The 14,401-nt window shown below is 29.0% G+C and overlaps 1 protein-coding gene across 1 annotated transcript; it reads right to left on the bottom strand.

The window, feature by feature from the left end:
• Window positions 1–260: 260 nt before the first annotated feature.
• On the bottom strand, window positions 261–5,301 carry LOC107421365 (uncharacterized). The gene is made up of 6 exons (XM_048476129.2): window positions 5,025–5,301; window positions 4,789–4,879; window positions 3,242–3,377; window positions 1,784–1,921; window positions 1,560–1,681; window positions 261–567 (listed from the first exon to the last, which is right to left on the bottom strand). Exons 2-6 carry the CDS (start codon window positions 4,830–4,832, stop codon window positions 408–410), a joined length of 600 nt encoding a protein of 199 aa, XP_048332086.1. The 5' UTR covers window positions 4,833–4,879; window positions 5,025–5,301; the 3' UTR covers window positions 261–407.
• Between the last annotated feature and the right edge of the window lie 9,100 nt (window positions 5,302–14,401).

Genomic DNA, 14,401 nt, shown 5'->3' with positions numbered 1-14,401 from the left:
GATTAATGCAATCTTCCATACCAAACATAAACTAAATAATTGGGCCAGTGTGTGCACCACAAAAACTCATCCACAGTTGAAAGGACGGACTGGTAACATAATACCCTCCCATTTGCAACTCATTGCAGATTTACGAGTATAAAAGCATGTATCACATTGATTATTAGCATAATTATGGTAAAATTTTATAAAGAAGAATTGTTGTCGCATAACCATGCTTATTGAAACGAATGGCGAAAATCCAAAAGCAAGAAACAGGGTGAACAAGTATCACGAGTAGCATTCAAGATTACTATCACAATCTCAATCAAGTTTAGTACAGATATAGAGATGTACTTTAAATGATATAGGATACAGATAAAATGAAGCTGCCAAGATGTACATAAATAAATATTACTTCTCTTCTGTTAATGCACTTGACTGTTCTCTGTTTTCCTCTGGAAAAAAAGAGATCCTAAAATAACAGCAATGCCTGTAATTGCAATAGTAAATATTAGGCGTTTCCGTGAGAACTCGTTCGGCTGTCTTCTTTGAGCACCTTGGTCTCTTTCGGTGGGCCTCACGTCCCTTCAATTACAAATCCAAATAAATTAAAACATCGATCACCAAAAAGATATATAAATAAATAACGCATGGATGCTTACTATACTTCAGGTAAAATTCTGAAGAACATGACAAAAAACATAATGCACAAATACAGCAATTAATGAACCAGAAGATCCTAAAGCGATCACATAATATCTAACTATTATCAGTAACATGATCTAGGAACTCTCCCCTGGCTAACACAATTGAGACGGATTCCTCGATCCAATTAACAACTATGACTCAAACATGGAAAATATCCCACTTCAAAATGCCAGTAATCAAATAGATTTCAGGCAGGAAGGCAGGGACAAGATATCGCCTCATATCTTATTAACAAGCCAATATTACAGGATAAAAGTTCAGAAGTACTTCTCTTCTTCTTTTAGCCCATGTTGACATTAAATAGTATGAGACATAGTAAATAAAACAAAAGGCATTCAAAGAGCATCACAGGAAGGCAACAAAGACAGTCACCTATGTGCCCGTGTTCTCACCATGACCTCTCACTTTTTCAGTAAGTGTCAATTTCAACCTAACTTTAGCAATCACGAAATGTAATTTCAGCTCCAAGCAGTAGAGCATTATCAATAAGAACAAGAAAGATCAACTTTTTATTTGGCAACAATGCTTAATCATTTTACACAAGTAGCCATCGTAACCCAATGCAAACTCTAAGATTTGGATCTAGATTGAAACAAAAGAATAGGAGAAGTCATGAAACCTCAAGACAGGATTACAACTTAGCCGAACAAAGGAGATTTTTAAGGAAAAAATTTAAGTATATAAATAAAATAAAAATCTAAATACACTGACATAGAACCAGGAAAAGAGGATTAAAAAATAAAATAAAAAAAAAACAAAAAAAAAAAGAGGAAAAAATATTTATTTTATTTAATATAGATTGAGAAGTAAGGTTAAGCCTATTTATACATGTAGTCTACACGAGAAATGCTAAATAAGAAATAATGTACCTGGAAGATCCCACGGTATTTTCTGAGACACCATTGCACCTAGTTTCATGGGCATATCTTTCTCGGAGCCTAATATATTTGTTACAAAGATGGCAAAGTTCTGTCCTGTTCCCACACACTTCCTATAGTTGCAAACCAAGATAATATTCTCAGCTTCTAAAGAAGCACATTATTTAATCATTTAAACTAGCATTTTTCATTACAAATAAATTAATAGTTATTACCTGATGCTCAGCTAGATCAATTGCAGGCAATGGGAACTCACAGAACTCGCATGTGACAATCCTTTGTGGGCAATTTTCACCTTTATGGATAGGTAATATTTCACGTTCCATTGTCTCACTACACAGTGAACAGGATACCTGCTCTAACAGACATGTCAAGAACAAGATAATTATATAAAGAAACATCATATATACTTGATTCAAGGCAATCTTAAGTCTTAACTAGATAAACTTTCTTCATCAATTCCTTGCTGTCAATTATTACTGTAATGTTCACTTTTCTCCTCATTTTAATCTACAGATCCAACAATACTTCAGCTGAAGTTCCCACAGTAAACCTATTCACTTAAATTTGTATCTGTTCAGATGTATGTTTTGGACACATCATATGCAAACAATAATAAATTGTAGGAAATTGTTCACGTAGCCCCTTTCGGTTTTTCCCTAATTACACTTAGACGCCATGGTTTTGGAAAATTTTCACTGACCTCCCTTTTAGTTTTCAATATAAACAGACCCTAACGCTCTAGTGATGGCCTGATCAGTGTTCATGATTAAATAATCTTCTGTAAATACAATTTTGGCCTTTAACCGTTAAAATTAACAAGTAAAAAATGGATGTGTCTGTTTAGATAATTTACTAAACAAAAGGAAAGTAAGTGATGAATTTTCAAAAGCATAAGGTCATAGTATAATTAGGACAAAACCAAGGGGGTCTAAATGAAATTTGCCCAAAATTGTATCAAATATGCTAATATCAATTAACCATCAACCAAGAGATAAGTTGGACACACTATACAGTTCATATAAACTTGGAACCAGGTATGATAGAAATCTTCACATCTGCATAAACTTGGAACTAGGTATGATAGGAAACTTTAGATCTGAACATAATTTATAATTTTAGTTTCATCGACAATGACCTATTATATGGAAATTTTTTCCTCCAGTTAATGATGAGATTAATGTGAAAATTCCTTTTAACCTTAATGACATAATTTAACAATGCTTACGTATTGACAAGAACTGCAATTTTAAAAAGAAACACCAAGGATTGAACCATGTTTCAATTGGTTGGCAGTGGCACAGCCAAGACCACTCCAATTCTAAAATGAACAACTAAAGCCTAGAAAAACTCAGTACAACAAAGACTTAATCCAGACTGAAGGGTTGGATGCAAGTCTCCTATTTCACAAAACTAACCCAATTCATAAACATGATCCTGGACATACACTGTATTACTACACCTACCATTCGTGTAGTTCACAAATGATCATGCAGTTTATCATTCTAGTAAACAGTATGCTCAAATAATTCAAAACATTAAAAACAAAAAAAAAAAAAAAAAAAAAAAAAAGAGAGCACATATCATTCTGAAATTAACAGGAGCATACACCTTCAAATGTATTTGTGTAAGTTTACTATGTACAAAAAGCTTGCAATGACAAATTCACATACCGGAGCATGAGTGTTCAAGTAATGTTCCTCAGCATGACGTTTAGGAACCATATCACCACAGACTTTACATCTTTCAAGATTGCGGGAGCAATGAGCATAATGCAGATCAATATTTAACGAAGGGATAGCTCTGTCACTGGGAAAATATAAAAGTATTAGTCCTCGGCATATTACTTGCATATGGGCAGCAAATGAGGCTGCCTAGAAGTTTAAAACATGTCATCAAATATACTAAATGGATGTTAGTCTCTTGACCAATTAAAGATAAATGAGACCATGACTCCTGATATAAAAGACCAAAAAACAATTGTACATTCCAAAGCAACAAAACTAATTACTCAATATGTCACTTTTAGCCACAATTTTGGGTTCACCAAAATATATGCACCAACATTCAGAATCACCAGTAAAATTTAAATATATATACTTAGAGAAGAAGTTTGAACTGGTGAATATGCCAACTAAAATATGTCACCTAGATAGATGTTTCAATAAAACAGTTTGAGGATCAAATATTCTAGATGGATATTTCAACTAAAGCATACTTCTTCTAACCAGGAAAAAGCATAGAATTTTAATTCTTCACACACAAACATATGAGTCTTGAAATACAAGCAACAGAAGTTCTAGTTTAATTAAACACTTCGCATAGGCCCTAGAGACATATACCCCTTTCACCTAGTTAATAAAATTTACCACATTTACCCATTCAGGAATGCCATAAAGGAAGCTGGTTGCGTCAAATATAAAGAGGTGTTTATCAAGTTGAGAGTTAGATGTGCAAGATAACACAAGAGAAGAGAACCACCACTAGAATCTCGCAAGGGAAGCAGATATTGAATCAACAATTGCAATTTCAGCCAATTCTAAGCACAGCCCTTCCAAGAGTGTTGAAAGTATTCAAGAAGCAGAAAAAACAGTATGCAAGAGGATTCAACTTTAAGATAAGACAAGGTAAGATGAATATTTTCTGTAAATTACGCAAGAGAAAATAAAAATTCACAATCTCCATAGCAGAAGACAACTTATCTTAAAAATTTCCAGCCAATTAGCGTAAAATGTTTAGCTAATTATCTAAAACAGACTGGTTAATTAAATGAGATCTGTCTTAGCATAGAATACCACTAACAGTCTCAGACCATGTAAGCTGCATAAAATATTTCAGAAACATATACTCTTCAAAATAAGAAAATGTAATGAAACAGTCACCATGCTACAAGAACCAATCACAGACACTGGATATAGAATCGAGCCAGCTAAAACAACCATAAATTGCATGACCGTGAGTAAAATTTAAATGGTCCTAAATTCCGAGAAATAGCAATAGACACTCAATTGAAAGAACATTTACATATTTAACAGAACTATTGTACCGGCTTGTATAGTATAGTATGTATAAGCACACGGATTTCTTAAGACTCCAAAGAAAAAGAAAAATTCCATCACACCAAACACACGGATTTCCCATACAAAAATTAGCTAAACTGTATCGAAACTTTAAATTCACACAAACACATTGAAATCAAACAAAATTAGAAGCAGATTACCAGTGACTGCATATGTTTGTGACTTCATCAGATGCAACAGCCATGGGAGACACAAAAAGCCAACGAAAAAGAAAAACCCTTTGATCGAAATCTAAAACAAAAACAAAAGAAAAAAAAAATGAAAATTAGGTCGTCAAACCCAACAAAATTCACCCAAAAAAAAAAATTATCAGAAAATTGGTCCTTCTTAAGAGAAAAAAATTAAAAAAATAAAAAACCTAGAATTGAGAAATTACCGAAAGAGAGAGGAAAGGGAATGGAAAAGAAAGAGGTTGATAATTGGATGGTTTGGGATGATTTCAATTTTGGTTTGGTTGGGGTTTTTTCCTTTTTTTTCCCCGATGGAAAAAGAAACAATCAGTGAGGAAATAGAAGTGGAAACGGGGCTGTTTGGTTTGGTTTGATTTGGTTTTGGTCTAACAAATCTCGTCCATTATTAAATTATAATCAAATAAATACAGGTGAGAGTGAGATAGAGAGAGAGAGAGAGAGAGAGAGAGAGAGAGAGAGAGAGAGAGAGAGATGACGTAAAGACTTTTTGGACCCTTCAGCCTCCTCCCTTCCGAGAGAGTCCATGTTTAAGATCCAAACCCATTTTTATATAGTTTACCTCTTTCTCCACGCGCCCCCTCAGCAATCACGGAAACACGCGCTTTCTCCTATTTCTTCTTCCTCTTCTTCTTCTTTTCAGGACTCAGTTCGACCCGAAATTTTCAATTTGGGCCGAGTGTAAGCTGTCCTTTAAAAAATAAAAAAGATTTCGAGTCCTTTAAAAAAAAGAAAAAAACCAAAAAACTTTACATAATGGTTGTACAATTTATGTTACCAAAATACCTAAACGTCAGCCCTTTTATTGTCATCGTTAATTGGAATGTATTGGAGTCAACCTATCTATTTAACATACTTATGTTGCATAATTTTTAGACTGGATTGCTCTGGGAAGATATCTCATTGGTGTATTTTGAATATGTTTCTTTTAGACAAACTTATTTGAATATGAATTTATTGTTAAAATTTCACAAGGATCATAAATTACATCCTAATATTATATATATATATATATATATACACACACTCAAAAATTAATTTAAATTTACACTTTTAGATGAAATATTGAGAATGGTATTAGAATCATAACTAGATTCGAATAATATATGTAAGGAATCTCCAATAAGGATTGACCAACCAACTACAAAAGTGCATACAGTTAAATGGATCAACCAACCACACAATCCTATTAAACTTGATGGATCCTTGAATCTTATACCATTATAAACCATGCTTTAATATTATAAACAAGTTAATGACCTTAAAAGTTTTAACTTCTTTTTTATTTTTTTGATAAGACTCTAAAGTTAACTTTGGTTGATACTTTTGATTGAGATTCTATAGGACCGATACTACACAAATTCTATAAATATTCCTTTTTTCTTGACAAGGTTTGTTTTAATGGAACTTCAATTTAGCTTTCACTGCACATTAAAATCCAGAACAGTATTTCATGCGGCCGATTTTGTTGCTGCAGTGGTATAATTATGGGTCAGAATGGGTTAATGCGATGCACAGAAGGCTCTAATTATATTTCCAAATTTCATTAATTAGACGTTACAGCTAGCCAAAATTGACGAGACTTGTAGATATTAAATAAACATCTTTATCACATGGTTGTTACAACTTTTAGCTAATTGTGGGTCCAAAGAAGAAATTTCTTACTTACAGTGTGTGTATACATATATCTATATGTATTGTGAAATCGTACCCATAGTATATTTCCAAAAACTTATGATAAGTTTTTAGAAAAATAATAATAATAATACATATGTACATACACATGCATACAAAAGTTAATATGGTCATACTACATAATAAAAAATTAAATATTCTAAGTTCATGCTTGCTATATCTCACGTTTTGTTGATCCTTTTTTTCTTTTTTTTTTTTTTTTGGGACAAATATTAATTGCTTTTTAGCTTTTTCTAAGTGTGCTGGGAAATTATTTTTCCAAGAATTAGTTTATTTAAAATTATATTTTTTTAATAATAGAAATTTTAAAATTTACAAGTAATTAAATTAATTTATATTTTAAAATTAAAAATAAAAATTGTGTTTAATAAAATATATAAAATTAGTTTTTAGGAAATCTTACTGATACATTTATGGGAGGAATCAATTTCCACTCTATTTTTATGAGTCATAATTAAGTACATAACAACCACATTCTGAAAACTATCGAAATCCGAAAAAATTCTACTTTCTTATAAAAAAAAATTAATTCCTACCAAATTTGATATTTTTTCAAATAAGATTTAATTTAAAATCTGAAAAATTTTAATTTAAATTTATATATATTTAATTAATACTTTATAGAAGTTCTATCAAATTTTGAAATATTTAAAAAGTCATTGGTCTTACAAATTTTTTAAAAAAAAATAGATTTTAATAAAATTTCATAGGATTTAAAAAAAATTATTTTAAAATTCTATATGGAATTTATAAAATTCATAACAAATTATTAATTTTTTTAAAATCTAATTTTTTTTTAATTTATTAAATTTTAAATTGAATATACTTTTTAAAAAAACCTACTAATACCAACATTCTTATACTTAAGTAATAAAATTAATGAAAATATTATTTTTTTTTTCTAGACAAATTTGTAATGTTATAAAGATACAATTGGATAAGACAAATATAGAGATTGAAAATGGATTTAGTGACTGCACATGATGGTCTAGTAATTGTGGCTTCAACGATTGCGTCCAATAATGTGTGTGAAAGATTTGGGTTTCAAAACTCAAACATGATAGTCAAGGGTATTTTGCTAAAATAAAGTTAGAATTATAAGTTTTGAAAATGAATGATATTTTTCAATTCTGTCTTTAAAAAAGTGTTTTTGGGTAAAATTTCTATATCCCCAAAAAGTTATAAACACTGCATGAAGATATGGGTTTCCTACCAAAAAAAAAAAAGAGAAAAAAAAAAAAAGGAAACGCAAGAAGATATGAATTATGAGTCAGACGACCAAAAATAAATCATATTGATCATATTTTTCCTACCAGTTCGCAATGGCATATCTGGGACCAATGAGGCTTGCTTTTTTTCTTCCTTCAATATGCAAAAGCCAATATCTTTTCCTTTCCACAAAAGATAAAGTTGAATATTTGCAACGTTAAGAATTCATTTATTGATATGGTAGGGAGATTAAACAATAACATTGACACCGAAAGTGACTCAAAAAAATGGTCTTTTACAATAGAAAACAGTTATTTATTATTTTTGATAAACGATCACCAGCGCAACCGATCACTAAAAATGCTCTTACCAAGAAAAAAGCAATGGAAGACATAATGGAGATGGACGTCAACTTTTTTTTTCTTGGTCTATGTGTGCTCTTTTTCTTATATCATTTGGCTGATGATTGCCACTTGTCCTCCTTTTAAGTATGGTGACTTGGAAGATCAAATAATTTAATCGATCTAATGCCCTTTCATTTTGGACTTGTAAATCTAGAAATCTTCCCAGTCTTTTCCACGTGGGTCAAGCCAATCCAAAACAAAGATCAAGAAATGTTCTCAAATCCTGGAGATTGTATAGCATTTTTCTCAAATCCTGGATATCGTTTAGCATTTTTTTTCTTTTTTTTCTTTTTTTTTATGAATATCTATTGTTTAGTATTGTATATGACCATTTTTTTTTTTTTTTGGGTAATATATAATATGAATCCTATTCTTTTGGTAATAATATATAACATTGATTGTATGGCCATCAACATGTTTACAAATAAAATGGACAGGTCATGGTAAGAGTGCCTCCACACTATTATTGATTATCTATTTAAGGTCAAAAAAATAATAATAAAAAAAATTTGAACCATTACCCCAAAAAAAAAAAAAAAAAAACATGAAGGCGTCTATCATCTCATATTTAATTTTTATTAATTTTTAACTATTAATATATTATATATTATTTGTCGCATATCCCTTTCATACAAATAGACGCATGTTCTGAATAAAGTAAGGGAAAAAAATGAATTGCAGCAAGAAGTCATGCATTTTTTATTATTTTTATTTTTACCCAAAAACCCGAAGAGATAATATATTTTAATAATTATTTATTTACCCTGAATGCAGATAATTATTTTGGAAATTGAGACTTGGTGAGACATATAGGCTTATGGGTCTGGTCCAAACATGTTTGCCATTGGGCTGAACCCAATAAAGGCAAAGCAATTTCCAACCTCAGCTGCCGATTGCGATGTAGTTTTTCACGTGCATGTCAGTCTGGGACAGATTTTGAAATGTGCTTTTGGCTCCCACGTGTTTGGAAGGTTTGTTTATTTATTTTTTTTAAAAAATGATGCCCAAAAAAAAAAAAAAAAAAAAAAATTGACAATTATGGCTGTTAGATATCATCAATGACCAATTGCATTTTTTACTAAAATAGATTATCCAAAGTGATTCTATGTGGATAGGAATCCTAGATTTTTGTTTTAAGAGATTGTGCCCTGCCTTTAATAAAAAGGACGTCCAAATATGGTTTATATATGAAGATAAACTTGGAAATCCAAACCTTATTTTGAGGCTCTAGAGCATCGTTAATAATTTTGTAAATTGCTATATTTTTGTTATCACATCATGAATATAGATAAAGATTTAAAAAAAAAATTCTTTCTAACGATTTTGTTTATAAATGTAGTTAAGTTGATGTTACAAAAAATAAAATAAATATTAACAGTGTAACTCATTATAACATTTAATTATTATCAAGATATTTTTCTAAATAAAATTTAAATTAATAAATTATTAATAACTATTATTATTTTTATATAGACATTATTAATTAATTAAAATTTAAACAGAACTATTAAAGAATAATTTTTTTATTAATATCCATCAAATAAGCTTTTTTTTTTTTTGACTTAAATATCAAATAAGCATTTATGCCATAGACTAGAAGCCATTTCATTAATGTATCACATCGATTACAACATTGGAGATGCACTTTTTTTTTTTTTTTTTTTGGGTAAATACATTGGAGATGCTCTTGCATATTATTCTTTCAACCTTTGATCATTAATGATGAAGGTACATAATTCATAGTTTATTATTTTAAACTAATTTATGAATTCTTTAGTCATCAATGCGGGTACCAAATCATTTAGTAACTGATATATTAAAATACTATTAGATGAAAAATTAATATAAATAAGTGACTATCAAAAGCAAGCCAATAAAATATTAACATATCATTTGATTTAAAAAAAAAAAAAAACAAACTATATCTCTAGTATTATTGTTCTTTCATTTAGTAAATATAACTATTGAATTTTTGTTGAAACTTATATAAGATATTGATTAAAGTTAAATATAATATTATAAATTTAAATGTTTTAAAATGCGATCCAACACATCATTGTCTTTCGACCAAGAGCATTGGAAATTGACCAGTTGAGAGCAATCAAGTGAGCTAAAGAATGATTGAGAAGAAAACTTATAATATCTCCAATGAAATTCTGAATTGTAAAAATAAATAATGTTATATAAGTAATATATACAGTGTTTTTAATTAAAATATTAATCTTCTATGGTTGTTTAGAATGAATGTTAATTTGATTAAATTTGTAAAATTTCAAAATGAAAGACTTCTTCTAAAAGTTTTGTCAAACATTGTAAATTTCTTAAAAATAAATTTTTATTAAAAGTTATTTTTTTCAAAAAATAAAAAATTGATAGCTATAAATAACTTTTATACATCTTATTATTAAATAACAATTTTAAATTGATTATATATTTATGTTATACAAATATTAACAATATAAATTTCTATCAGGCATGGCAATTAGATCGAATCAATTTCAATATTTAGGAAACTTGACCCGGTCGTGTTGAGTATGTCGGTAACCTTTAACAGGTTTTAGGGTGGCTCATATTTAATAATAATAATTTTATATCCAATTCAAGTTTAGATCGGGTCAAGTTCAAGTGATACATGCCACATACTCGAATGTATATGCCAGAAAAAGATCTTTTTGAGATTTTTCGTTATATTTAAAATCAAATCAAGGCAGGTTGGTCAAGATAAGTAATATCCAACAAGTGAAAAATTGGATCGAGATTTTACTGAGATTTATAATCGGGTCAAATTCAGGTAAACTCAATTTATTCGTCATGTCTGATTTTTATGTCACATATAAAGTATTTTACATGCACAATTGCAATTGCTTTTAGTAGGTTATTTTTATGTATGACGTGAAATAGTTGACCACAATCTCTCATTAAAAGATACTATGCATAGGAATTGATTTTTTATGTACCACTATGTAATTTTACCTATATATTGCTATGAATCTCTATTAAGACACACAAAATAAAGTTATAAAGTCTCCACTTTTCTCAAATGCATGTAGGTTGCTATAAATTCTGTATTTTTTTCTTTCTTCTGTCTATATTTTATTAATTTTTGCAGTAGTGGTGAATAAAGTTACTCCTAATTTTATGATTTTGTCTTTTATGGCTTCGTTGAAAATGTCCGAGTATTTCACTCATTGTTTTCATTGACCATTATATATTTTGTCAAACAACAAAGTTTATTTTTGTTATGAAAAATGCTATACTATGGCATGAAAATATTACTAAAAATGTAATAAATGATTATAGTACATTAGCATATCTTCAATGAGTTGATAAGTGGATTGAGACAGTTCATCTATCATTTTGTCATTTATTTTAATTTTTTGTTTTGCTTTCGCACGATTGTTTACTGTTTTTCAGCCATTCAAATTAGCTCTTCGTTTGCTCGATACTTTTTGGAGAACCTCAGGTAATTTAAGCATCGAAGAAAGCATTGTCGCATGCTATGTTCATCGCTCAGTAACTTTTATGTATTAATGACATTCTCTTTAGGTACAATTTTAGACATTAGACATACTAGCTTAACTTTCACCCTCCGTTTTTTTTTTTTTTTTTTTTTTTTGGGGGGGGGGGGAGGGGGAGTGTGTGTGTGTGTGAATGAAGCCAAACTTTCACCTACGGATGTAGAGCGAAAAACTCATTTTCTCTTTTATATGTAGAAACTTTTTTCACTACAAATTTTACCACGCTTATAACACAAAATTACTATGGTAATCACATAAGCGACCAAAATATCTCACTTTTCTTCTAAATTAAAGAAATAGTGGTTCCTGATTCATGTGATCTTTTAGAAGTTTTATGACATTAATTCATTCAAAACACTTTTCCCCCCTTTTTTTTTTTTTTTGGCCTAGTGGATGTTGATTTTCTTATTAACCAAAGGTAAAAGTATCTAACTAATAAATAATTTTAAGAAAATAAGATTTTAATTTTGATTTGGTGGTTATCAGGTGGGGAGGTGGTGGTGGTGGTTGAGAGTGCCAACTTTGGAAATTTTTTATTTTTATTTTTATTTTTTATTTTTTTTGGCTGAAAGCCAACTTTGGAACTTGTTTTGTAAGAAAGAGTGACAAATTGTAAGAGTTCAGAGGGTGTTCACATTTCTTACCAAAAAGAGGATCAAATATTTTGGGCAACGTAGTAAAGTGGACATTTTGGAGGTTGTGCTCACTAATTTCCTAATTTAGTAACCTTAAATTACAGAAAAAGGAAAAATCTTCAACTTTCCATTTTCCACATTTATTCTGACACGTGGCGCGCTTGTTTGAGCGTACTCTTCGATACTTTTAAGAATTCGGCGATTTAATCGCGACAGCTTCCCGGTTCCTGTGATTCGTTCATGTGCTCTTTCACTTCGTTAACACCAAATATACCCTCCAACTTTTCCACAAAATGACGATTATACCCTTTCTGATAATTGAAGTACCTTTTATTTAATTATTTTTTTAATTATTTAGTGGAAAAAGCATACATCCTGGTTGGACGTGACAGCTCCTATCATGGGCTTCTAAATGACACAACATAGTATGTTTTCTTTTTCCACACATTGGTAGCAAAAAAACATAGGTATGCCTCTTATTTGACTTTTTTTCTTTCTTGGTACGTTTTTACTATTTTTATTTTCCATACTTTTCCTTATTTATTTATTTTTTAGCTGAAACATATATATATATATATATATACACACGTAGAATAATTTAACAACAGTTTTTATGCGTACATATATTTATTTATGTTTTACTGTATATTTTATATATCAAAACTGAAATTTTTATCTAAAAAATATTGATTTTGAATATAATCGACATGTAAACCGTCCGTATTATAGAAATTTTCTATGTATATATATATATATAATTTCATTTAAACTATCTTAAAGTAATTTTATTTCAATTTCAATTATAAATGTAAATTTTTATCCATATAATATAAAAATTAATATTATTTAAATTTAAATAATATTAATATATGATCAATTTCAAAGTTATTATTCAATTGTAATATGTAAAAGATTATTTATAATTATTAATTAATTATATATATTTTATCAAGTTTTTTAAAATTTTTATTAAAAAATTTATAATATTTGACAAAACCTTCAAAAATAAACATTTATCTTGATAATATATAGACTACATCAACTTGATATTCATTTTACATATTGTATTTATAACATTATCATATTAATTATATGACATGTCTATTTTCATAATCCATATTTTTATGGAAAACATTTTTTATTCTACCATCTCTATTTATGATTATTAATTATATATATCTATATACATAGATAATTTATAAAGTTTTTTTGTTTAATTTTTGAAAAATTGACTTACTTCGTAATATTTAACAAAGCTTTTAAAAGTAAACATTTATCTTCATAATGTCTAGATTATATCAGTTTAGTATTCATTCTACACAATCCTATAAAAATGTAATTTCTTAAAACACTGTCATATTACTTATTTAATATGTATATTTTCACAATTCACATCTGTACTGGATATACTTTTAATTATGCCACAATTTGACTTGGATCCTATGTTTTTAAAAATTTATTATTAAACCTACTCTGATGATTTGCCATGTAAACTATTATCAAATTTTTTTTTTTTGCTTATTTGGAAAAAATGATTTTAATCTATATTTAATAGAATGTATAATTTAGATATTTTAAAGGGATTAAAATTATCTTGCTTGTCATGCATTTATGAGGCATATATATGGTCATGCTCCAAGTATTTATGACATTGCTCACTCTCACAAAAATAGTAAGTAGTGGGCAAACTAATTCTGTATATGTTCTCCTTTCTCTTTCTTGATTTGCAATTTTTTATATGAATGTGATCGCCTAGTCCAGTAATACACTACGCCATGTAAACCTCAAAATCTTATACCAAATTGAACATATTTGTGAGTCACGATTTTGCATAATGGACAAGATACAATTCACTTTTATTATTGATCACTGGTCCCCCAAAGCAACAACTTGCACTAATTTAATTTTAAATTTTTGGAATTGCCCTTCGTTTTACTCGATCCCTCACTGGCTATTCTTGTTTGGTGGTCTTATATTATATTTATATTATTCTTGTACCCTTTCAATCCCATGCAATCAACAAAAGCAGTCAAACAAGGTAATAGGTTACTTTCAAGCTCCCCCTAAATGACACCTTCCGTGACTTTAGCATTACTCTGCCTTA

The sequence above is a fragment of the Ziziphus jujuba genome, chromosome 5 (genome assembly GCF_031755915.1).
Source record: "Ziziphus jujuba cultivar Dongzao chromosome 5, ASM3175591v1".
Taxonomy (NCBI): Eukaryota; Viridiplantae; Streptophyta; class Magnoliopsida; order Rosales; family Rhamnaceae; genus Ziziphus; species Ziziphus jujuba.
The sequence above is the reverse complement of the archived record's forward strand: the minus strand, read 5'-3'. Positions and strand labels throughout refer to the sequence as shown.